Consider the following 26,665-nt stretch of genomic DNA (forward strand, 5'->3'; position numbering starts at 1 on the left):
CCTTGACATCCCCGAAAGAGACATGACCTTGGCCTGGAGCAGTCTAACTTTGGATCTAAAACACAGTTAAATTCCCCCTAAAATTAGCTGCTGCATATCCAACTTATAAATGGCCGTCAACAACCATTCCATAAACTTAACATCGTCCAAATTCGGGGCATGCACATTCACTAACACCACTGCCTTCCCCTCCAGTGTACCTGTAACCATCACATAGCTACCCCCCCCCCCCCCCCCCCCCCCCCCCGCCGATTAGTCAACAGCATCCCTGCCTGAAATCAAACCCTATTATTAACCAGAATCACCCGCCCCCCCGCCCCCCCTTGACCTACTGTCCAACCCTGAATGAAAAACCTGGCTCACCAAAGCTTTCCGCAACCTGATCTGGTCCAGCACCCGAAAGTGAGTCTTTTACAGGAACACTACATCGGCCCCCAAACCTTTCAAATAGGAAAAAACCCCTGCCCTCTTCACAGGCCCCCCCAAGCCACGCACATTCCAGGAGATCAATCTTGTCAGGGGACGCCCCCCCCCCCCCCCCCGCCCCCCCAACCCGCCGGGCCCCCCCTCTCACCCCCATCCCTCCCCCCCCTCCCTCGAGTCAGCCATCGGCACTGTGATTTAACATGGTTAAAGGAAGGGCAGGGTTGGCAGCTGAACATTGGAGGATATAGATGCTTCAAGAGAGATAGAGGGGATGTAGACGGGTTGGGGAGTAGCATTACTGGTTCAGGAAAATATTATAGCCATACTGCGGGAGGACACCTTGGAGCGCACATACAGTGATGCAATCTGGATAGAGCTCAGGAAGGGGGCAATCACAATGTTGGGCATTTATTACAGGCCCCCCCAACTGCAAGCGAGAGATAGAGGAGCAGATAGGTACAGAGATTTTGGATAGGTGCAAAAGTAACCGTTGTTGTGGTAGGGGATTTTCATTACCCCTATATTGACTGGGACTCACTTAGTGCTAGGGGTTTGGATGGGGCAGAGTTTGTAAGGTGTATCCAGGAAGCCTTCTTGATGCAATGTGTAGATAGTCCAACTAGGGAAGGGGCAGTACTGGATCTGGTATTGGGAATGAGCCTGGACAGGTGGTTGAGGTTTCAGTAGGGGAACATTTTGGGGGTAATGACCACAATTCCGTAGGTTTTAGGGTACTTTTGGATTGGGATGAGAGTAACCCATCCCCATTTTGGGCAGCACGGTAGTACAAGTGGATAGCACTGTGGCTTCACAGCGCCAGGGTCCCAGGTTCGATTCCCCGCTGGGTCACTGTCTGTGCGGAGTCTGCATGTTCTCCCCGTGTCTGTGTGGGTTTCCTCCGGGTGCTCTGGTTTCCTCCCACAGTCCAAAGACATGCAGATTAGGTGGATTGGCCAGGCTAAATTGCCCTCAGTGACCGAAAAGGGTAGGAGGGGTTATTGGGTTACGAGTATAGGGTGGAAGTGAGGGCTTAAGTGGGTCGGTGCAGACTCGATGGGCCGAATGGCCTCCTTCCGCCCTGTATGTTCTATGTTCTATGTAACCCTCGCATTAAGGTGCTTCACTGTGGAAAGGCAAATTCCGATAACATTAAACAGGAATTGAAGAATTTGGATTGGGTGCGGCTGTTGGATAGTAAAACAATATGGACATGTGGGAGTCTTTCAAGCGACAGTTAATTAGGATTCAGGTAGGTCACGTTCCTGAGAGAATGAAGGATAAGTATGTGAACTTTAGGGAAGCGAGAGATATTGTGAATCTTGTCAAAAAGAAAAAGGAGACTTTTATAAGGTTTAAGGTCCGTGGGGCAAAGTTTAGAGGAGATGTGCCAGGCAGGTTTTTTACGCAGAGGATGGTGTGTGCCTGGAAGGTGTTGCCAGGAGAGGTTGTGGAAGCAGATATATTAACGGCGTTGAACAGGCATCTTGACAAACACATGGATAGGATGGGTGTCGAGGAATACGGCACAAGGAAGTGCTGAGGGTTTTGCAAAGGTTGGTATCATGACCAGTACAGGTTTGGAGGGCCGAAGGGCCTGTTCCTGAGCTGTATTGTTCTTTGTTCTTATTCCTGCCCAGATTCCCAGATTCCAGGTGCACCTCAGATTGCCACTAGCCCTAACCGTAAGGATAGACAAAGAAAAAAGCTTGGACATTGTTATAACTCACCCCCCCACCCCCCCCACCCCACCCCCCACCCAACGGAGAATTTCGCCGACGGGGAATCCTGCCCTTAGTTTCTGAAACAGAGAATCCCACCCATAGTCTTCCAAATGGAAAATCGCGCCCAATGTTTCACAGTGAAATTTTACAGCCCTAGGTGCAGACTAAGGACAACAAATGTTGTCAAAACTGGCTAAACCGGCTGTGTTGTTTTTGGTACTGTGTGACAGTGTTTGAGGGTAGGTCTTATTTTTTGTGTCCTGCCCTTCGTATTGGCTTAAAAGCCCTACCAGCCTCCAACAAGGCAAAGTCCTGTTAGCTGGAGAGTAACACATTAAAATCACTTTGACCTGTGTGAGTTGATCAGGTTGGGAATTGTGAAGTTCATTCGGGAAGGTGCTGAGATCTGATACAAACAGTGCTAACTCCTGTTGGACACATCGCCAGTTTCGATCCCAGTATGTCGATTCTCAGTGTTGTCTCTCTGGATGCGCCCACACTGGTGTTGCTTGCTGCTCTGACCATTATACTTCTGGTGTATGTTAACACCGGGTCCAAATCTCATGGAATCGTCAACTTCCCCCCGGGACCCGCTCCTCTTCCAGTGATTGGAAACCTGCACATGTTGGATCTGAAGAAGCTGAGCAAATCTCTGATGGAGGTAAGAGGGAACCTTGGGCTGGATTCTCCGCTATTGGGACTATGTCCCCACCCCAGCGTCAAAACTGGAGTTTCACGCCTGAAGAACTGTAATGAATGGCCACATATTCCTAGCCCTGCAGAGAGCTAGCAGGGACCCACGTGAATGTAGCAGCTTTTGCTGCAGATACGGGCCCCCGTACTGCCAGGTCGGAGGCCGCAGCTGCGCCGTGCTCCATGGCGGACTCGGACCGAGGAGCTGGACCCTAAAAATAAACTCCCCGATCAGCCACGCGCCTGACCCTCAACGCCCGCACGAACATTTCCTGGCCGCTTATAAGACCCCCTTGCCCTCCGATTGGTCCGCCCCCGACCATGTCGGCCGCGGACACGCGAGTATCCCGACCGGCTGGACCACATTAGATCCACGCCGTCGGGATCCCGGCTGGTCGGGGGCGGAGACTGGCCTCTGGCAATGGCCCCAGGTAGGTCCGAGGCGGCGCGCGGTTCTGAGTACCCTGCTTTTCGGGGCCCGCAGATTTGGGGAACTGGCGCTAGTCCCAATTCTGTGTCGGAAAGTGGATTCTCATCTCCGCGCCAGCCACGTTTTTGGCGTCGGGGTGGGGAGAATCCAGCCCCAGATTCTTACAGTGAATCAGAAAGCTGTTTTGCACTTTGCCACCCCTGTTAAATGCCCTGAGATGTTCATTTCTGTGCTAAAGGTGCTATATGAATGCAGATTGTTGTTACATACAGAGTGCAGCTGATTTCCCCCCAGAGCTATGCTGGTAAACTGACATAATACTGGATGTGGTTGTGTTCCCCATTAGCCCACCACTAGAGCAGTTTTGTAAATGGGCATAATATCTGTGTTGCAACATAAAAGGTGGGCAAACAGTGCTGTTGGAGGTATTAACTTCAGTGGATGTTCCTAAGACTTTATTGTTAATCAATTATTGAGAGCATCCACCCTCTCCCACTGAAAACCCTTCATAAACAGTTAGCAATGTGTAGAATCGGCCAAAGTCTCACACATAGACAAGCAGATAGAAAACAAAGACTGGGTTTATTTCGATGTACAGTAACCTCCACTGTCCGAAAGGATGCTCTGTGAGGGGGAGGAGAAGGAAGGTCCCCACGGAAGGGTTTTTCAGGAACATTTCTCCTACCTTCACATGACCCAGGAGCAATGCCTGCTGAGGTGACTAGATTCAACAGGCAGGGGGCAACTGAACTGGGCCATCTCTTGTGACCCGACTTGGAGCCACACAAAAAGGTGAGGATGGCCCTGACAGCAGCCGTCAAGGTCACTGAGCCATTGAAATTTTGTGTGCCTGGGTCCTCACAGATGGGAACAGGTAACAACTCCAACATAACTGATTTCACCGTCCATTGGAGAAGCATCAGGGAGATCATGGAGGACACCTAGTCCAGATGAGGGGAGTACATCATTTCCTCCTCAGCAGGAACAAGCAGGATGAGATGGAACATAGCTCTCTCAGGATAGTGGGATCCCCAGTGGTGCAGGATCTATCCAGCAGAAACATGTGGATCACTGGGAGCCGTCCCCACCCCCGCCTCTCTCACCACCCAGTGACAATGGAGAGATACATGAGCCGAAAGGATTACCATTCAACACCATACAATGGCTATGCCTCATTCATAATACAACAATATGTTGATGAGTGCTCATTATTCTGGCAGCAGCCATCTTGTATTCACCCTGTGCCAGTCAGCCATTCCAGCCATCTTCAGGCCTCCGTAGTTGTACAATCCGCACAGAGTGTCCACAAGGAAACAAAGATAGGATGCAAAAATTGGATTTATTAACATATGTAAACTAGACTACTCCACTCCCAGAGGGGCTTCCGCACACCAACCTTCCCTTGGGTCGGGGTTTTATACTGCACAGGCTTCCCTCATTAAAGAGGAAGCCCTGCCCCATTACCAGGGTAGTTCGTACATAGAACATAGAACATTACATCGCAGTACAGGCCCTTCGGCCCTCGATGTTGCGCCGACCTGTGAAACCACTCTAAAGTCTCTCTACACTATTCCCTTATCATCCATATGCCTATCCAATGACCATTTGAATGCCCTTAGCGTTACTCAGCAGAGGTCACGGGGAACCTGATGGTTCACACCCATGACCCTTGTGGGGGTTGTAACATTAGTGAATCATAGTAAAAGTTCTTGGGGCTGTTAGGATACTGGACCAGAACCCAGCTTTTGTTAGGACACCGGATGAGAGCCCCCACCAAATATTTTAAAATTGTTAACTGTGAGGAAAGGATATTTCACCCCAGGAGGAATGACTCTGACCAATATCTTTTATGGTAAACCAAACTTTAAACTCTGAATTAACCACATTAATGTCAAAGAAATAACTTTACAATTATCAGTTAAAAGGTTCTTAAACAAAAGGAAGAAATTGAATCTACTGTTGTGCCCTCAATAACAACGCTTAGAGAGTAAAACGGTAAAGAAGGCTTTAATAAACTAAGAACTAGCCTGGTGCCGAGACAGGTGCTAACTGGGTGCCGCCCACAAGGCGGCCCCTTATATACAGCTCCCAGGTGGGCGGAGCCAGAGGCGGAGTCCTCCAGGGTTCCAAGCCCGATCTTAAAGGGAACATCACCTTACATGATGACAAGGGTACAGTAGTACAGTAACTGTTCATCACATTCACCCCCTGTTTTTAAAAAAAGTCTGGCGGGGGTGAAGTGCCATCATAAGTCCATTCGCCTCTGTGGCCTGATCGTCCTTATCGACCTCCTCAGCTCGAGCGGTGGTGTGGCGGACACGGACATCTTAGTTGAGGGTACGTCCGGGAGCACGGTGATCGGATCCTTGGTCGGGGTAGGGGATCGGGGTGCAGGGGGAATAGGTGGGGCTGGGGGTAGTGGTGCGGGCGCCGGCGGGGTGTGTAGCGGGGGCGCGCTAGGGGGCGCGTGCGGTAGGTGCTCATCAACGGGGAGTGGGGCCGGAGGGGATTGTTGTAGTGGGTGCCGGACACTGCAGGGGAGCTGCGAGGGAGGGGGCGTCTGTACTGGGGGAACCAGCGGGTGCCAGATCCCGGAGGGAAACCGTATCTTGCCTGCCGTCGGGGTACTCGACTTAGGCGTAACTGGGGTTTGCGTGTAGTAATCGGACCTTCTCGACCAGGGAGTCCGTTTTATGGCTCCTCGTGTGCCTCTGGAGAAGAACAGGTCCCGGAGCCGTCAGCCAAGGTGGAAGCGAGACCCCGGAGGTAGACGTCCTGGGGAAGACAAACAATCGGTTGTCAGGGGTCTCGTTCGCGGCCGTGCAGAGGAGCGACCTAATGGAGTGTAGGGCGTCGGGCAGGATCTCCTGCCAGCGGGTAGTTGGGAGACTTCTCGACCGTAGGGCCAGAAGGACAGCCTTCCACACTGTCGCATTCTCCCCACCTGTTCGTTTCCCCACGGGTTATAACTGGTCGTTCTGCCCGAGGTCATGCCTTTGCTGAGCAGATACTGACGCAGTTCATCGCTCATGAATGATGTACCCCGGTCGCTGTGGATATAAGCGGGGAAACCGAACTGGGTGAAGATGCTGTGCAGTGCCTTAATCACGGTGGCAGAGGTCATGTCGGGGAAGGGAATGGCGAATGGGAAGCGGGAGAACTCATCGTTAACGGTGAGGAAATAGGCATTGCGGTTGGTGGACGGGAGGGGCCCCTTGAAGTCCCGCTTAGTCGCTCAAAGGGCCCCGAGGCCTTCACGAGCCGAGCCTTGTCTGGCCGGTAGAAGTGCGGTTTGCACTCCGCACAGATCTGGCAGGCTCTGGTCATGGCCTTGACCTCCTTGGTTGAGTAAGGTAGGTTGCGGGACTTGATAAAGTGGACGAGCCGGGTAACCCCCGGGTGGCAGAGGTCATTGTGGATGGCTTGCAGGCGGTCCTCATGCGCGTTGGCACACGTGCCGCGGGACAGGGCATCTGGGGGCCCGTTGAGCTCCCCTGGACGATTCTTGATATCGTACGTGTAGGTGGAGAGTTCGATCCTCCACCTCAAAATTTTATCGTTTTTTTATTTTGCCCTGTTGCACGTTATCGAACATAAAGGCGACCGACCGTTGGTCGGTGACGAGGGTGAACCTCCTACCTGCTAGGTAGTGCCTCCAGTGCCATACAGCCTCCACAATGGCTTGTACCTCCTTCTCGACTGCAGAGTGTTGAACCTCGGAGGCGGTGAGGGTCTGGAAGAAGAACGCTACTGGTCTGCCTGCCTGGTTTAGGGTAGCAGCCAGGGCGATGTCTGACGCATCGCTCTCTACCTGGAAGGGGATAGTTTTGTCCACCGCGCGCATAGCGGCCTTGGTGATCTACGCATTGATGCGGTTGAAGGCCAATTGAGCCTCAGCCGAGGGGGTAAATATCGTGGTCTTTATGAGTGGGCGGGCTTTGTCTGCATATTTGGGGACCCACTGGGCGTAATAGGAGAAGAGCCCCAAGCACTGTTTGAGGGCCTTGAGGCTGCGGGGAAGGGGGAGTTCCTTTTGGGGGGCGCATGCTGTCGGGGTCGGGACCTAGGACCCCGTTTTCCACAACATAGCCGAGGATGGCTAGTCGGTTTGTGTGGAAAATGCATTTTTCCTCGTTATAGGTCAGGTTAAGGGCTCGGGCGGTCTGGAGGAACTTTTCGAGGCTTGCGTCATGGTCCTGCTGGTCATGGCCGCAGATGGTGACATTGTCCAAGTACGGGTATGTAGCCTGCAAACCGTACTGGTCCACCATTTGGTTCATCGCCCTTTGAAAGACGGAAACCCCATTTGTGATGCCGAAGGGGACCCTGAGGAAGTGGAAGAGCCGGCCGGCCGATTCGAAGGCAGTATAGGGGCAGTTTTTTGGTCGGATGAGGAGCTGGTGGTAGGCGGATTTGAGGTCGACTGTGGAAAATACTCGGTATTGGGCGATCTGATTTACCATTTCTGCTGTGCGAGGAAGGGGGTACGCATCAAGCTGCGTGAAGCAGTTTATGGTCTGGCTATAATCCACGACCATCCGTTTCTTATCCCCGGACAGGTCTACCACCATTTGTGATCTCCAAGGGCTGTTATTAGCCTCGATGACCCCCTCTCCCAGTAAACGCTGGACCTCTGACTTGATAAAAGTCATGTCTTCGGCACTGTACCACCGGCTCCTGGTGGCGACTGGCTTACAGTCGGGAGTGAGGTTCGCGAATAGCGAGGGGGGTGCGACTTTCAGTGTCGCAAGGCTGCATACCGTGAGGGGGGGCAAGGGTCCGCTGAACTTCAGTGTCAGGCTTCGGTGGCTGCACTGGAAATCCAGTCCGAGCAGCAGGGGGGGGAAGGATATAAAGTTTGAAACGGGTGTATTTGGCGTCCTGGATCGAGAGATCCGTGATACGGTACCCCTTGATTTGTATCGAGTGGGACCCAGATGCGAGGGCTATGGTTTGGGACGCGGGATGGGTGCGCAAGGAGCAGCACCTTACCGTTTCTGGATGAATAAAGCTCTCCGTGCTCCCGGAGTCGAAGAGTCATGAAGTGTCGCGCCCGTTGACTTGGACCTTCATCATCGAGTTCTGCAGATGTTTTGGCCGAGTTTGTTCGAAGGTGATAGTTCCCACTCGCTGGTAGTCCGAGTCCTCAGCCGAGTCGGACTCGTAAAATGGCCGCCGCCGTCGGTTGCACGTGTCGGATCGAGAAGATGGCCACCGACAAGATGGCCGTTCCCATGATTTGCACGAGGCGAATGACGCGTCAGAAGGGGGCGTGTCGGGTCGGTGCGCAGCCGCATTGCGAGGCCTGCGGGCCTGAGAGCCTGATTTTTGGGGGGCTGTTCTTTGTTTTACTGGCCCCTGGGCCTGGCCAGGCAGACCCTCGCAAAATGCCCCTTCTTCCTGCAGTCGCTGCAGATCGCGGAGCGGGCTTTGCAGCATGGGCGTGGATGCTGGCCCTGCCCGCAGAAGTAGCACGGTGTGCCCCCAGGATGAGCGGGTTGCCGCGCGGCGCAGGCCCGTAACGTGGCTGAGTCTGAGGAAGTCCGAGGGGGGCTCGCAGAGTCCACGGGGTACGTGCCCAAATTATGTCTGGCCACCTCCAGCGAGGAGGCAAGCGTGAGCGTGTCCTGGAGGTCTTTTGCCCCGTTTTCGAGTAGCCGCTGCCGGATGTAGATCGAGCGGATGCCGGACACGAACGCATCTCTGATGTGCAGGTTCATATGGGTTTCCCCTGTCACATCCTGATGGTCACAGTCCCTGGCAAGCTCGGTGAGTTTTTCAACAAATTCGTCTAGCGATTCACCCGAGCTGCCGGCAGGTAGAGAGCAGGTGCCTGGCGGGTACCTCGTTGATGGGTTTGACGAATCGCTTGCGGAGGGAGTAACTCGACCGCCTCTTCATAAGTAATTATCTTTTCGAGCGTGGCGCAGATTCTGTGACTCACCCGGGCGTGGAGTAGGCGCAGCTTGCGTGGCCCCAGGATGGGGGTCTCTGAGAAGTCCAGATAGGCCTCGAAACATCGGACCCAGTATTTAAAAATGTATTTTACGTCCGGTGTCCGTGCTTCCAGGTTGAGCTTCTCTGGTTTTAGGCCGGCGTCCATCCTGATGTAGTTTAGCTTATTAAATTGTTGTACCCTCAATAACGAGGGTACAGAGAGTAAAACGGTAAAGACGGCATTAATAAGCTAAGAACTAGTCTGGTACCAAGACAGGTGCTAACTGGGTGCTGCCCACAAGGCGGCCCCTTATATACAGCTCCCAGGTGGGCGGAGCCGGAGGCGGAGTCCCCCAGGGTTCCAAGCCTGGTCTTAAAGGGGACATCACCTTACATGATGACAAGGGTACAATAGTACAGTAACCGTTCATTGCACCTACTATTGGCCTCTTTCTGCACTGTAGGGATTCTATGATTTATCTGAAACTAATAAAGTGGCTGGAATGAATGATTACCTCACTCTTTTACAGCACTTTAATTACAGCTTTAGGAGACACACAGCCGGTATATAGTTTCTTCTAAATTTAAAGTGCCCAATTTTTTTCCCAATTAAGGGTCATTTTCGCGTAACCAATCCACCTACCCTGAACATCTTTGGGTTGTGGGGGTGAGACCCATGCAGATATGGGGAGAATGTGCAAACTCCACACGGACAGGGAACCATAAGACCATAAGACATAGAAGCAGAATTAGGCCACTCGGTCCATCGAGTCTGCTCCGCCATTTAATCATGGCTGATATTTTTTCTCATCCCCATTCTCCTGCCTTCTCCTCATAACCCCTAATCTCCTAACTTATCTATCTCTGTTTTAAAGACAGGCAATGATTTGGCCTCCAAGCCTTCTGCAGCAAAGAGTCCACAGATTCATCACCCCTTGGTTGAAGAAATTCCTCCTCATCTCTGTTTTAAATCCTCTCCATGTCCACTCTACCCAGGCCTCGCAGTACCCTGTAAGTTTCAATAAGATCCCCCCTCATCCTTCCAAACTGCAATGAGTACAGACCCAGAGTCCTCAACCGTTCCTCATACGACAAGCTCTTAATTTCAGGGATCATTCTTGTGAACCACCTCAGGAACCGGGGCTAGGATCGAACCCGGGTCATTGGTGCCGTGAGGCAGCAGTGCTAACCACTGCACCACCGTTCTGCCACTAGCAGGTATGTATTTTAAACCAAGGTTTGTAATAACACTACTGCCACAAACATGAAATACAACAATTTATACGTTCATCACAGGGGCAAAGGCCCTGTATCCACTTCTGCCATCTGACCAGGCGAGGGCAGCAGTTGTACAATGTGAATTTATCAGCAATCTCACACTCAGGTGAGTTCCATACATCAACGATTTTATGGGTTTTCTTTGTTACAGCCTTGTGGACTCCATATGTAAAGATCCTGATACTCTGTGGGAAGTGCCAGTTTCTCAGCTGATGATGTGAGTGACATTATCAAGCTCCGGTGCTTCCTCATCCCTGTTGAACATGTTACAATGTATTATTGAGAAGCCGCACAAGCCATGCGATGGAAATAGTCGAATTTGTTGCTCACGGAAATGTATTCTTTTTGTTTAAGCTATCTGAAAAGTATGGCACAGTATTCAGCATCAAGCTGGGACGAACAAATGTAGTGGTGCTGACCGGCTTTGAGACAGTCAAGGATGCACTTATCAACCATGCAGAGGAATTTGGTGAAAGAGCACACGTCCCAATATTTGAGACAACTGTAAAGGGGCATGGTAATTTTCATCTTTAACTTCTCTGTCGTAAAATCTGTAAGTTCAAATTTGGCTGCCTCCTGTACTGGTACAGATCAATAATATTTTACAGAGTTTTCAAAGGTCCATTTTAACTAAAGCTTAATGTTTTGAAGAACTTTGGAAGATAAAAACCAACCATTTGAATATGATTGGTAACCAATTATTGGATTTAACTCTTGTAAAATCAGGTTGCATTTAATTTCACAATGCCTGAAAATTATAAGTATAAGCTACAATTGGTGATGTTAGTGCGGGAATGCTTAGCAAATTCACATGGCATCCTATTTTGCATGTTTTAAACAGAGGTGTTAATATCTTTATACATTAAGAATTTGAAGGATGTGCTGTCAGGGCTGAGAACATAAGGACCGGAAGAGGCCATTTAGACCCGTGAACCTGAATTGATACTCGATGGGACCATATCAGTGACTGAACTCTTGATACAGGTCTTTGACCTAGATTCCATAACCTCTTTGGTTAACAGAAATCAACAATCTCTAATGTAAAATGAACAATTCACCCAGAGTCAATTGCTGTTGGTGCGGAGATGAAGCAGGGAGGAGGCCCTTGTGGAGCCTAAGTACCAGCATTGACCAGTTAACCTGAATGGCCAGTCTCTGTGCTGTAAATGCGATGGAGTTTTGTGATTGTGGGAAAGGTAATGTCACACAGATATAATCCTAATATCGCCAACACTAATTTCCAGGCTTTCATCACTCTCTATTCTAGTCAATTGACAGCTGAAGAAATAATAACCTAAAAATGGTAAATGCAAACATCTTTTTTTATATTTGAAGTTCTTATGGCCTATTTCTGATGGATTTAATTGTAGGCATTATTTTTGGTCATGGGGAGTCATGGAAGCAAATGCGAAGGTTCACCTTAACCACCCTACGAGATTTTGGAATGGGCAAAAAAATCATTGAAGACAAAATAATTGAGGAAACCAATTTTCTGATAAAAATATTTGAATCTTATAAAGGTGAGTTTGTGTGAGGGAAATAAACAGAATTATCAGTGTTTCTTTCCTCTGTGTGCTTCTAATTATTTATTGATGCAGTTGTATATTAAAGAATCACAGAATTCTATCTCAGAACAAGAGAATGTTTGATTTAACATGCCACTGCTAGCTTTTTTTCGAGAACAATCCAGAGTAATTCCACATTTTGCAGTATGCCCAAAGCTCTGTCACTTCCTCTGATGTGAATTCAAGATTTTATTCTGAGATATGAACATATGGATTAGGAACAGAAACAGGCCACTCAGCCCCTCAAGCCTGCTCCGCTATTCAATGAGACAATTGCTATATTTTAAAAAAAAAATGTTTATTCAAAGTTTTTCCAACAAAAATTTTCAACCAATTAAACCCCCCCCACCCGTAACAGAAAAGAAAAAGAGAAAGAACATAACAAAACATAGACATATCAATCCAATGTAATACAGAACTTGTACAATGGGTTCCTCCCGCCCATATTAACACTCCCATATGTTTATGTTTTTCCTTTTTCAAGTGCCCCTAGGAAAACCCCCTTCGCCGCCCACCCATATACCACCCCGCCCCCCCGAAAGAGACACCCCCCTCCCCCCCCCCCTCCTTCCCTGGGTTGCTGCTGCTGCTGACCGACCTCATTCTAACGCTCCGAGAGATAGTCTAGGAACGGTTGCCACCGCCTGTAGAACCCCTGCACAGACCCTCTCAAGGCAAACTTTATCCTCTCCAGCTTGATGAACCCTGCCATGTCATTTATCCAGGCTTCCACACTGGGGGGCTTCGTGTCTTTCCATAATAGCAAGATCCTCCGCCGGGCTACCAGGGACGCAAAGGCCAGAATACCGGCCTCTTTCGCCTCCTGCACTCCCGGCTCGTCCGCCACCCCAAATAGTGCCAGCCCCCAACTTGGCTTGATCCGAACTTTCACCACCTTGGATATAGTCCTCGCGAAACCCCTCCAGAACCCATCCAGTGCCGGGAACGACCAGAACATGTGGGCATGATTCGCCGGGCTTCCTGAGCACCTCCCGCATCTGTCCTCCACCCCAAAGAACCTACTCAGCCTCGCCCCTCTCATATGCGCTCTGTGAATAACCTTAAACTGTATAAGGCTAAGCCTGGCACATGAGGAAGAGGAATTAACCCTACTCAGGGCATCAGCCCACAGACCCTCTTCAATCTCCTCCCCCGACTCCTCCTCCCACTTGCCCTTCAGCTCCTCTACCGAAGCCTCCTCCTCTTCTTTCATCTCCTGATATATCGTCGAAACCTTGCCTTCTCCGACCCATACACCCAAAATCACCCTCTCCTGTGTCCCCTGTGTCGGGAGCAGTGGGAATTCCCTCACCTGCCGCCTCACAAACGCCCTCACTTGCATGTACCTGAATGCATTTCCCGGGGGTAACCCAAACTTCTCCTCCAGCGCCCCTAGGCTCGCAAACGTCCCATCTATAAACAGGTCCCCCATCCTTCTGATCCCTGCCCGATGCCAGCTCTGAAACCCCCCGTCCATTCTTCCTGGGACAAACCGATGGTTATCCCTGATTGGGGACCACACCGAGGCTCCCATCTCACCCCTGTGTCGTCTCCATTGCCCCCAGATCCTTAGCGTTGCCGCCACCACCGGACTCGTGGTGTACCATGTAGGCGAGAGCGGCAGCGGTGCCGTCACCAGCGCCCTCAGGCTCGTTCCTTTGCAGGACGCCATCTCCAACCTCTTCCATGCTGCCCCCTCTCCCTCTATTACCCACTTACGGATCATCGCCACGTTGGCTGCCCAATAGTAGCCACCCAGATTCGGCAACACCAGCCCTCCTCTGTCCCTACTACGCTCCAGGAACCCCCTCCTTACCCTCGGGGTCTTGTTTGCCCACACAAAACCCATGATGCTCCTAACTACCCGCTTAAAAAAGGCCTTGGTAATCATAACAGGAAGGCACTGGAACACAAAAAGAAACCTCGGGAGGACCATCATTTTAATCAAGTGTACCCTGCCCGCTAGCGAGAGTGGCAACACATCCCATCGTTTGAAGTCCTCCTCCATCTGCTCCACCAGCCGCGTCAAATTAAGTTTGTGCAGGGCCCCCCAGCTCCTAACTACCTGGATCCCCAAGTGCCGAAAGCTCCTTTCCGCCCTCCTCAACGGCAGGGCGTCTATCCCTCTTCCCTGGTCCCCTGGATGCACCACGAAGAGCTCACTTTTCCCTACATTGAGCTTATAGCCCGAGAAGTCCCCAAACTCCCTTAGGATCCGCATGACCTCCACCATCCCCTCTACTGGATCTGCCACATACAGCAACAGGTCGTCCGCATACAGCGACACCCGATGCTCCTCTCCCTCTCGGACCAACCCCCTCCATTTCCTGGACTCCCTTAATGCCATGGCCAAAGGCTCAATTGCTAATGCAAACAGCAGGGGGGACAGGGGGTACCCCTGCCTCGTCCCTCGATACAGCCGAAAATACTCCGACCTCCGCCAATTCGTAACCACACTCGCCACCGGGGCTCTATATAGGAGCTTAACCCAGCTGATAAATCCCTCCCCAAACCCAAACCTCCACAACACTTCCCAGAGATACTCCCACTCCACTCGGTCAAAGACCTTCTCCACATCCATAGCTGCCACTATCTCCACCTCTCCCTCCACCGATGGCATCATAATCACGTTTAGGAGCCTCCGCACATTGGTGTTTAGCTGCCTGCCCTTTACAAATCCCGTCTGGTCCTCGTGGATCACCCCCGGGACACAGTCCTCAATCCTCGCAGCCAGCACTTTTGCCAGCAACTTAGCATCCACATTAAGGAGCGAAATCGGCCTATACGACCCACATTGCAGTGGGTCCTTGTCCCGCTTCAGGATCAGAGAGATCAGCGCCCTGGACATTGTCGGGGGCAGGGTCCCCCCCTCTCTTGCCTCATTGAAAGTCCTCACTAGCAACGGGGCTAACAGGTCCGCATACCCGCATACTTCCTGTAAAACTCAACCGGGAACCCACCTGGCCTCGGGGCCTTCCCCGCCTGCATGCTCCCCAGTCCTTTAATCAGCTCCTCCAACCCAATTGGCGCCCCCAAAACAGCCACCTCCTGCTCCTCCACCCTTGGGAACTTCAGTTGATCCAGAAATCGTTGCAACCCCTCTTCCCCCGCTGGGGGCTGAGATCTGTACAGCTCCTCATAAAAGGCCTTAAATGCCTCATTTACTTTCACCGCACTCCGCACCGTTGTTCCCCTGCCATCCTTGATTCCACCTATCTCCCTCGCTGCCATCCTCTTACGGAGCTGATGTGCCAGCATCCGGCTCGCCTTCTCCCCATACTCGTACGTCGCCCCCTGTGCTTTCCTCCACTGTGCCTCTGCCTTCCCTGTGGTCAACAGGTCGAATTCCGTCTGGAGACTTCGCCGCCTCCTAAGTAGCCCCTCTTCAGGGGCCTCTGCATATCTCCTGTCCACCCTTAGGATCTGCCCCACTAACCTCTCCCTTTCCCTGCCCTCTCTCTTCTCCCTGTGAGCCTATATGGAGATTAACTCTCCCCGACCACCGCCTTCAGTGCCTCCCATACTACCCCCACCTGCACCTCCCCGTTGTCGTTGGCCTCCAAATACCTTTCAATGCACCCCCGTACCATCCCACACACCTCCTCATCCGCCAGTAATCCCACATCCAGACGCCACAGCGGGCGTTGGTCCCTCTCCTCTCCCAACTCCAGCTCCACCCAGTGAGGGGCGTGGTCTGAGATGGCTATGGCCGAGTACTCCGTTCCCTCCACTTTCGGGATCAGCGCCCTGCTCAAAACAAAAAAATCTATCCAGGAGTAGGCATTGTGTATGTGGGAAAAAAAAGAAAATTCCCTGGCCAGGGGCCTAGCAAATCTCCACGGATCTACTCCCCCCATCTGGTCCATAAACCCCCTAAGCACCTTGGCCGCAGCCGGCCTCTTCCCCGTCCTAGATCTAGAACGATCTAATGCTGGGTCCAACACCGTGTTGAAATCCCCCCCCCATTATCAAGCTTCTTACCTCCAGGTCCGGGATGCGCCCCAACATACGCTTCATAAATCCAGCATCGTCCCACTTCGGGTCGTATACGTTTACCAATACCACCGACGCCCCCTGCAGCCTACCGCTCACCATCACGTATCGACCTCCATTGTCCACTACAATATTCTTGGCCTCAAACGACACCCGCTTCCCCACCAATATTGCCACCCCTCAGTTCTTCGCATCCAGCCCCGAATGGAATACCTGTCCTACCCATCCCTTTCTTAACCTTACCTGGTCTGCCACTTTCAAATGTGTCTCCTGAAGCATGGCCACGTCTGCCTTCAGTCCCTTTAGGTGCGCGAACACTCGGGCCCTCTTAACAGGCCCATTCAGGCCCCTCACATTCCACGTTATCAGCCGGATTGGGGGGCTCCCCCCCCCCCCGCCTGCCGACTAGCCATCACCTTTTCTAGGCCAGTCCCATGCCCGTGCCTCCCGCACCCTCCAGTCCCCCAAACGGGGGACCCCTGCCCCGACCACCTCTTCCGTTTCCAGTTCCCCCTCGGCCAATGCAGCCGCAACCCAATTTCCCCCCCCCACCTCGCCCCCCTTCCCACTCCCCCCCGCTAGATCCATATCTAGCTCTTTTGCTCCCCCCATAACACTCCCGTAAGTCAGCTGACACCTGCTGACCTCGGCCTCCCCCGCCATCCCATTGGACCCCCCTAGTGTGGAAATTCCCTCTCCTCCTCCTCCCCAGAAATCAGTGTGCGCTCCACCATCCATCCCCCTCCATCCTTCCCTAGCGCGGGAAAAAGCCTGCGCTTTCCTGAGCCAGCCCCACCCCCTCTGGCGCAGCTCCTGTTGCGGCCTTGTCCCAATTCCCCCATCCCCGGGCCTCCCCTCCCTCCAGCACCGGCGCCCACATTCTCTCACAGTCTCCCCATCAGATCCCTTCCCCCATCCCCATCCATCACCCAACCCGTGGAACATTCTCTACGCATAGTTAAGACCCTGTATACAACCGACATCCCCCCCCATCACAGACCCTCAGTTTGAATCCAACCCTTTCAGTTTGTATAAAGGTCCAAGCCTCCTCAGGCGTTTCAAAGTAGTGGTGTCGATCCTGAAAAGTGACCCACAATCGCGCTGGCTGCAGCATTCCGAATCTCACCCCCTTCCTATGTAGCACCGCCTTGGACCGGTTAAAACAAGCTCTCTTCTTTGCCACCTCCGTACTCCAGTCCTGATAGATTTGGATCTCCGCATTCTCCCACCTGCTGCTCCGCTCTTTCTTGGCCCATCTCATGACACACTCTCTGTCCACGAAATGATGAAACCTCACCACTATCGCCCTTGGTGGCTCGTTGGCCTTGGGTCTCCTCGCCAGGACCCGATGAGCCCCATTTAGCTTCAGGGGACTCGGAGAGGCCTCCGCTCCCATCAACGAATTGAGCATCGTGCTCACATAGGCCCCGGCATCGGCCCCCTCCACCCCTTCAGGGAGACCCAGAATCCGAAGATTCTTCCTCCTCGACCTGTTCTCCAGGTCCTCGAATCTTTCCGCCCACCTCTTGTGCAGCGCCTCGTGCGCCGCCATCTTCACCGCCAGGCCCAAGATCTCATCCTCGTTCTCTGCGGCTTTTTCACGCACCTCCCGGATCTCCGCCCCGTGGGCCTTCTGTGTCTCCTCTAGCCCCTCGACCGCCGTCAGCAGTGGCGCCAGCACCTCTTTCTTAAGCTCCTCCACGCAGCGCCTGAGAAACTCCTGCTGCTCCGGCCCCCATGCCGCTCGATCTCCGCCCTCCGCCATCTTGTTTTTTCTCCCTCGCTTCTTTCGCTGCTCCAAAACCGCTTTTTTGACCGCTCCACTTCTGGTCCACTCCATATACTATGGAGGGGGGACCTTGCTCTCACCTTCCCACACGGGATGTTGTCAAAAGATTTCCGTTGAGGCTCCTCTGGAGAGCCCAAAAGTTCGTTTTAGCGGGAGCCACCGAAATATGCGGCTTAGCTCCGCATAGCCGCAACCGGAAGTCGACAATTGCTGATCTGATTGTAACCTCAAGCCGCATTCGTGCCTCCCCTGATAACCTCTCAACCTTTCGTTAATCAGAATCTACATAGTTCTGCCTTGTAGTGATATGCGTACACACATTAATGTATATAGTCATCTATTAATTTATATAGTTCTCTATACAACCTCTGACCAGCAGGTGGCAATAGAGATTCATGATGTGGCTCCAGAGATCTGGCAGTTGGCAGTAAGTTGGACTGGAGGACAGTTGCATTAAAAGTAGTTCCAGGAGAGTTAAATTATTTGTTACCGTTTGGATGATAGTTCTTTAGTTATCTTTCCACGTGCTCACTTTGTTAATAAACCATATTACTAGTCAAAGAAATAGATGTTCCATGTGCATCTTTACCATGGCCACAACACAGAACATAACATGCCTTACAAATATTCAAAGATTGTTTTTCCACTGCCTCTTGATGAGTTCTAGAGACTCACAACCACCTGAGAGAAATAATTTTTCCTCATCTCTGTCTTAAATGAGTGACCCCTTATTTTAAAGCAGTGACCCCTAGTTTTGATTATCCAATAAGAGGAAACATCTTCTCCACATTCAAACAAAGAACAAAGTATAGCACAGGAACAGGCCCTCCAAGCCTGCACCACCCATGCTGCCCGTCTAAACAAAAACCTTCTACACTTCCAGAGTCCGAATCCCTCTATTCCCATCCTATTCATGTATTTGTCAAGAATCCCCTTAAATGTCACTATTGTACCTGCTTCCACCACCTCCTCCGGCAGCGAGTTCCAGGCACCCACTACCCTCTGTAAAAAAACTTCCCTCACATGTCTCCTCTAAACTTTGTCCCTCACACCTTAAACCCATGTCCCCTAGTAATTGACTCTTCTACCCTGGGAACAAGCTTCTGACTTTCCACTCTGTCCATCATTTTGTAAACTTCTATCAAGTCGACCCTCAACCTCCATCGTTCCAGTGAGAAGAGTAGGTTTCCTCCGGGTGCTCCGGTTTCCTCCTAAAAGTCCCGAATGACGTGCTTTTGTTAGGTGAATTGGACATTCTAAATTCTCCCTCAGTTTACCTGAACAGGCGCCGGAGTGTGGCAACGAGGGGATTTTCACAGTAACTTCATTGCAGTGTTAATGTAAGCCTACTAGTGACACTACTAAAGATTATTATTTTAAGTATGTAGGCGTCAGCCAGAAGTTTGTCTCCTAACATGAAATGGGGAGCCTTGCCAGCTAACCTATTATCAGAGTATGAGTACTTTACTTGACTTAGGTATTTCTAAACTGTCTGCTTTCCCAATATAGAGGCAAGACAACAATTTCAATTTAAGCCTACTTGTGACAATAATAAGTATTATTATTATTATAACAAACCAAGTTTATCCAACCTCTCCTCATAGCTAATGCCCTCCATGCTAGACAGCATCCTGGTAATCATCCTGGTAGTATGGCAACCAGAATTGAACACTATAGTCCAAGTGCGGCCTAACTAAGATTCTATATAGCTGCAGCATGGCTTGCTAATTTTTTTACTCAATGCCCCGGCTGATGAAGGCAAGCATGCCGTATGCCTTCTTGACTACCTTCTCCTCCTGCGTTGCAGCTTTTAGTGACCTATGGACCTGTACACCCAGATCTCTCTGCCTGTTAATACTTTTAAGGGTTCTGCCATTTACTGTAGATCTTCCAAAATGCATTACCTCACATTTGTCCGGATTAAACTCCATCTGCCACCTTTCCACCCAAGTCTCCAACCGATCGATATCCTGCTGTATCCTCTGACAGTCCTCATCACGATCCACAATTCCACCAACTTTTGTTGTCCGCAAACTTACTAATCAGACCAGTTACATTTTCCTCCAAATCATTTATATATGCTACAAACAACAAAGATCCCAGCACTGATCACAGCCTTCCATTCAGAAAAGCACCCTTCCACCATCCTCTGTCTTCTATGACCAAGCCAGTTTACCTTGCCAGCTCACCTCTGATTCCATGTGACTTCACCTTCTGCCATAGGGGACCTTGTCAAAGACCTTACAGAAGTCCATGTAGACAGCATCCACTGCCCGACTTTCATCAATAATCTTCGTCACTTCTCAAAAAACTTGATCAAATTAGTGAGACATGACCTCCCCTTCACAAAACCAGGCTGCCTCTCGCTAATATGTCCATTTGCTTCCAAATGGGAGTAAATCCTGTCTCGAAGACTCTTCTATAATAATCTCCTTACCACTGACATAAGGCTCAGCGGCCTGCAATTTCCTGGATTATCCTCGCTACCCTTCTTAAACAAAGGAACAACATTAGCTACTCTCAAGTCCTCTGGGACCTCACCTGTAGCCAGTGAGGATACAAAAATTTCTGTCAAGGCCCCAGCAATTTCCTCCCTTGCCTCAGGTCGATCCCATTAGGCCCTGGGGATGTATCTACCTTAATGAAGATGCTCAACACCTCCTTTTTGATCTCAATGTGACCCAGACTATCTACACACCCTCCCCCAGACCCATCATCCACCAAGTCCCATTTGGTGGCACAGTAGCACAGTGGTCAGCACTGTTGCTTTGCAGCATCAGGGTCCCAGGTTCGATTCCCGGCTTGGGTCACTGTCTGTGCGGAGACAGCATGTTCTTCCTGTGTCTGCGTGGGATTCCTCCGGGTGCTCCTGTTTCCTCCCAAAAGTCCCGAAAGTTAGGTAATTTGGACATTTTGAATTCTCTCTCCGTGTACCTGAACAGGTGCCGGAGTGTGGCGACTAGGGGCTTTTCACAGTATCTTCATTGCAGTCTTAATGTAAGCCTACTTGTGACAATAATAAAGATTATTAAAAAGATTATTAATAAAGATAATTAAAAGGCCCAAATGGCCTACTTCTGCTCCTACGTCTTCTTGTTTTATAGCCATAAAATCTTCATACCTTTGTAATCGATTCCCCTTACAAAAAACAATAACATTATATTAGTTTTGCTATTGACTCGCTTACCTGTATACTAGCCTTTTGTGATTTTCTTCTACTCATGTGAGAGACTGGTTTATCATTTTCTAGTTTATTCGTCTTTCAATTCATGAGCTGCACTCAATTATAATCAGAGTTTTTGCTACTTCCTCTCTAATTTCCTTTAACAGCCTGGGGGAAAAGCCCATGGCAGGATTCTCCTTTTCTGAGACTAAGGGCTGGATTCTCCGAATTTGAGGCTATGTCCGGGGCATGTGTCTAGTATTACGAGCAAAAAGTCGGTGGCGCCCCGGCAGTGATGCTCCACCCTGTCATGATTCCGCTTCTATTGAGGGGCTAGCACCGGTGCCGCATGGAACACAATCGATTCCAATGAAAAATGGTGTGGAATTCGCTGGGTTCGTGATTGCCACTCGAGAGGCTGACAAGCTGCAGTCTCATATACAAACTTCACTCCCCACACTACACCATTCCAGCCAACAAGATGGAACTGGCTGAGCTGCAGCGCGCCCATACAACTGATAGGTCAGTTGGGGTCAGAGGGACACCTTTCTGACCCGTGGCACTTAGTTCAAAATGGGCTGCTCGCGGTGTACACAGCTGCATGCTGCCTTGCGGGCTGCTGCAATGATCTTTCATGCCAGCCCACCATGATCCCACAGCCCCCCTCCACTACTCCCGCCCCCGGCCCTGGCAGACGCCCCACGGCTAGCTGCACAACTGTCAGCACACTTTGGCGATGTTAGACACTTTCCGTAACCTCTCTCCCTCCCTCAGCAGCCACGACGCCGGTTTCACGATGTTTAAAATCACACTTGAACCATGCCGTCAGGAAGTAGGCGCATCAGAGGCGGAAAATCGCTGAGGCCCCGGAGAATACCAGTTGGGCCCGCTAAAGTTACGCAAACAGTGTTTACTGTACGTGCGTTCTGGAACGCATTGAAGCCGCTTTCGAGAGGCTGGAGAATTGCGATTTGGCGGGAAATCGTCACCTGCCGTGATGTTACTGTCGGAACTGATTCTCCGCCCAATCGCGTTTCCCGGTTTTGGCGTTAGCTAACGGAGAATCCCGCCCCCAATGTTTTCTTTGATGAGCAATGCAATTGTGACATGAGCACCAGATTGTGTGTATTCTTTTTTGCAGGCCACTCCTTCAACCCAACCGTCAAACTGAACTCCGCTGTGGCCAACATGATTTGCTCTATAGTTTTCGGTGACAGATTTGATTACGAGGATGAAAAGTTTGTTAGTTTAGTAAAGAGAGTGAGCGAAAACGTTCAACTCGGTGGCACGGCTGTGGTCCAGGTAAAGCTCATCTTTCATTAGAAACAGGAATACATTCCAGAAAACAACATACAGAAAGAATAAGTTGCAGCTGGAAGGGCACTCTCAAAGAATTTGCGGTGTCACATATTAGACAAGTTTATTTTGTACATACGGCTTGATAATTTAGGGAAGAACATTAGTCACAATTTTGATTTGCATCCTATTTCGTATTCTAATTAAATATGGAGGGAATAAGCGGGTGGCGTTCGAGGTGGAAAATATAGTGGCTGACTCTCGGGAAGGTACGTTAAGGTACGTTATGGTAAACGGGAAATTGGAGGGGATGCCAGTGGTGTTAGTAAACATCATTGCCCCAAACTGGGACAGTGTGGAATTTATGAAGCAGGTGCTAGGGAAGATTCCTGACCTGGACTCTCATCGGCTGATTATGGGGGGACGGGGACTTTAATGCGGTCCTGGATCCGAGACTGGACCTGTTGAGCTCGAGGTCGGGGAGGGTGTCGGCTACAGCTAAGGAGCTTCGGGAGTTCATGGAGCACATGAGGGGGGGGGGGGGGGGCGGGGCGGATCCATGGAGATTTGGGAGGGCGAGGGCGAAAGACTTTATGTTTTCCTCCCTCCCATGTGCACAAGGTGTACTCCCGAATAGATGTCTTCGTATTGGATAAGACGTTGTTGGTAGGGATGGTAGATGTTGAGTGTTCAGCGATTGTGGTGTCGGACCATCCCCTGCACTGGGTGGATTTACAAAGGGGGGGCCCAGCGCCCGCAATGGAGGCTGGATGTGGGGCTGTTAGCAGAGTAGGAGGTGTGTGAGCATGTGAGGAAGGCCATCCGGGGTTATGTAGAGATTAATGATACGGGGGAGATTTCGGCAGGTACGGTTTGGGAGGCACTGAAGACAATGGTCAGGGGGGAGTTTATTTTGATTTGGGCGCACAGGGAGAAGGCGGAGTGGGTGGAGATAGAAAGGCTAGTGGAAGGAATTCTGCAGGGACAGGAGATATGCAGAGGGCCTGGAGGAAGGGCTGCTAAAGGAATGATGTGGAGATGCCGGCATTGGACTGGGGTGAGCACAGTAAGAAGTCTTACAACACCAGGTTAAAGTCCAACATATTTGTTTCGAATCATTAGCTTTCGGAGCACTGCCCCGTCACCTGAGGAAGGAACAGTGCTCCGAAAGCTAGCAATTCGAAACAAACCTGTTGAACTTTAACCTGGTGTTGCAAGACTTCTTACTGTGCTAAAGGAATGGCAGAGGTTGCAAATGGAATTTGGGCTGTTATCTACGGGTAAGGCGGTAGGGCAGTTGAGAAGGGTGAGAGGGGTGGTAAATGAGTATGGGGAGAAAGCGAGCAAGATGTTAGCGTACCAATCGAGGAAGTAAGAGGCGATGAGAGAGATTGGGAAAGTGAAGAACACAGGTGGGAATACAGTCCTGGACCTGGCGGGGTGAATGGGGTGTTTAGAGGCTTTTATAGCAAATTGTATGAGTCGGAACCCCCAGCTGGGGAAGAGGGTGTGAGGCGGTTTCTGGGAGGGTTGGAGTTCCCGAAGGTTTTGAAGAGCAGGTGGAGGGCCTGGGGGTCCCAATCGGGCTTAGAGAAGTGGTGGCGGGGCTGGAGGCAATGCAATCGGGCACGGCCCCGGGACCGGCCGGGTACCGGTGGAATTTTGCAAGAGGTTCTCAGGGGTGTTTGGATCACATTTGGTAAGAGCCTTCAATGAGACAAAGGGGGAGTGCTCCCCTCGATGTTGTCAGGTGCGATCTCCCTCATTTTAAAGCGGGAAAAGCCGGAAAACTGTGGGTTATACAGACCGATCTCCCTGTTAAATGTAGATGCAAAACTACTGGCAAAGATCCTGGTCACAAGGATCAAAGACGGCGTCCCAGGTGTAATAGGGGAGGACCAGACGGGGTTTGTTAAGGGACGGCATTTGGCGACCAACATTGAGGATACTTAATGTAATTATGATGCCTCCAGAGGGACGCAAAGTTGAGGGGTGCTGGCTATGGACGCAGTGAAGGCCTTTGATCGGGTGGAGTGGGAATACTTATGGGAGGTCCTGGGGCAGTTTGGGTTTGGGCAGGGCTTTGTGGATTAAGTCATGTTGCTATACCAGGCACCGGTGGCGAGTGTGCGGACAAATCGGTGCGGTCAGACTATTTCAGGTTACACTGGGGAACGAGGTAGGGATGTCCACTTTCCCCACTGTTGTTTGCCTTGGCTATAGAGCCGTTGGCAATCGCATTAAGAACGTTGAGGGTCTGGCAGGGGATTGTACAGGGTGGAGCACAGCGTCTCGCTTTACGTGGGCGATCTACTTTTTTACATATTGGAACTGCTTGGGGGGATTATGGGGATATTAGAGGAATTCGACTGGTTCTCGGGATACAAATTGAATATGGGTAAGAGTGAGGTCTTTGCGATCCAGGCAAGGGGGCAGGAGAAGAGCTGGAATGAGATGCCCATGGGTGAAGAAGGTACTGCTAGAGCAGGTGTGTGTGTGTGTGGGGGTGGGGGGCGGCGAATATTGCGATGGTCAGGAAGTGGGTAGTGAGGGCAGCACGGTGGCGCAGAGGGTTAGCCCTGCTGCCTCACGGTGCCGAGGTCCCAGGTTCAATCCCGACTGGGTCACTGTCCGTGTGGAGTTTGCACATTCTCCCCGTGTTTGCGTGGGTTTCGCCCCCACAACCCAAAGATGTGCAGGCTCGGTGGATTGGCCACGTTAAATTGCCCCTTAATTGGAAAAAATGAATTGAGTACTCCAAATTTATTTTTAATGAAAGGAAGTGGTTAGCGGGGGAGGGGGAGATATGGGAGTGGGTGGAGGCGGCCTCATGTAAGGACAAGGGATTGGGGACACTGTTAACTGCACCTCTGCCGTTCTGGGTGGCTCGGTACTCCACAAGCCCGGTAATAGTGGCAGCCCTGTGGGTGTGTGGATAGTGAAGGCAGCACATGGGGTTGGCGAGGGATTCGGTGTGGGCACCAATATGTGATAACCACCGGTTCGCCCCGGGGGGGCTGAATGGGAGTGTTTCAGAAGTGGCAGCGGGCGAGGATCAAGAGATTTGGGGATCTGTTTATTGATGAGGATTTCCCAAGCTTGGAGGAGCTGGAGGAGGATTTTGAGTTGCCAGGTGGGAATGGGTTCCGGTATTTGCAAGTGAGGGATTTTGTGTTCAGGCAGGTTTCGACCTTCCCGCACCTGCCGCACTGGGGACTGCAGGATAATGTGGTGTCGAGAACAGGAGTAGGAGAGGGGAAGGTCGCAGAGATATATAAGGAGCTGATGGAGTGGGAGGGAACCCCAATAGGGGAGGTGAAGAGAAAGTGGAAAGAAGAGCAGGGTGGGGAGGTTGGAGGCCGGATTATGGGAGGAGGCCCTGAGGAGAGTTAACGCATCCTTGTCATGCGCCAGGCCCAGCCCTGATACTTGGGTAGCTCGGTAGCATAGTGGTTAGCACAGTTGCTTCACAGCTCCAGGGTCGCAGGTTCGATTCCCGGCTTGGGTCACTGTCTGTGCGGAGTCTGCACGTTCTCCTCGTGTTTACATGGGTTTCCTCCGGGTGATCCAGTTTCCTCCCACAGTCCAAAGATGTGCAGGTTAGGTGGATTGGCTATGCTAAATTACCCTTAATGTCCAAAGAAATGGATAGGTGGGGTTACGGGGATAGGGTGGAGATGTTGGGATGGGGTGGAGGTGTGGGCTTGGGTAGGGTGCTCTTTCCAGACTCGATGGGCCGAATGGCCTCCTTCTGCACTGTAAATTCTATGATACAATTCAACGTGGTTCACAGGGCACACTTGACTGTGGCCCGGATGAGCAGGTTCTTTGAGGAGGTGGAGGATAGGTGTGGGCGTCGTGCGGGTGTCCTATGAACCATGTCCACATGTTTTGGGCATGTCCGAGGCTGAGGGGTTTCTGGCAGGGGTTTGCTGACGTCATGTCAGAGGTCTTAAAAGTGAGGGTGGTGCCGAGTTCAGAGGTGGCGATCTTCAGTGTGTTGGAAGACCCAGGAGCCCAGGGGGTGAGAGGCGCCGACGCCCTGGCCTTTGCCTCCCTGGTCGCCCGGAGACGGATCTTACTAGAGAGGAGGGATACGGAGCCCCTGAAGTTGGGGGTGTGGGTTAGCGACATGGCATGGTTTCTCAGACTCGAGAAAATTAAATTTGCCTTGAGGGGTTCATTGCAGGGGTTTGCTCGGAGATCGACTTCTTCAAGAAAAATTAAGCTGTCAGCAGGGGGGAGGGGGATAAGTGGGGGGGGGGGATAAGGGGGGGGGTGGGGAAGGGGAGGCATGGGAGAGACGAGTGAGGGCAGGAGAACCAACGGAGGGGGGACTGGGGAATGTGGCACTATTTATGTAAGCCATATTGG

The 26,665-nt window shown here is 51.3% G+C and overlaps 1 protein-coding gene across 1 annotated transcript in view; it reads left to right on the forward strand.

Moving 5' to 3' along the window:
- Positions 1-2,479: 2,479 nt before the first annotated feature.
- Positions 2,480-26,665, forward strand: part of LOC140394372 (cytochrome P450 2K1-like) — a 39,230-nt gene continuing 15,044 nt past the window's right edge. The window contains exons 1-4 of the mRNA XM_072481573.1: positions 2,480-2,808; positions 10,840-11,002; positions 11,856-12,005; positions 22,137-22,297. Of these exons, the coding sequence (XP_072337674.1) occupies positions 2,608-2,808; positions 10,840-11,002; positions 11,856-12,005; positions 22,137-22,297 (675 nt within the window). The 5' untranslated portion in view covers positions 2,480-2,607. The remainder of the gene's footprint in view (positions 2,809-10,839; positions 11,003-11,855; positions 12,006-22,136; positions 22,298-26,665) is intronic.

The sequence above is a fragment of the Scyliorhinus torazame genome, chromosome 17 (assembly GCF_047496885.1).
Source record: "Scyliorhinus torazame isolate Kashiwa2021f chromosome 17, sScyTor2.1, whole genome shotgun sequence".
NCBI lineage: Eukaryota > Metazoa > Chordata > Chondrichthyes > Carcharhiniformes > Scyliorhinidae > Scyliorhinus > Scyliorhinus torazame.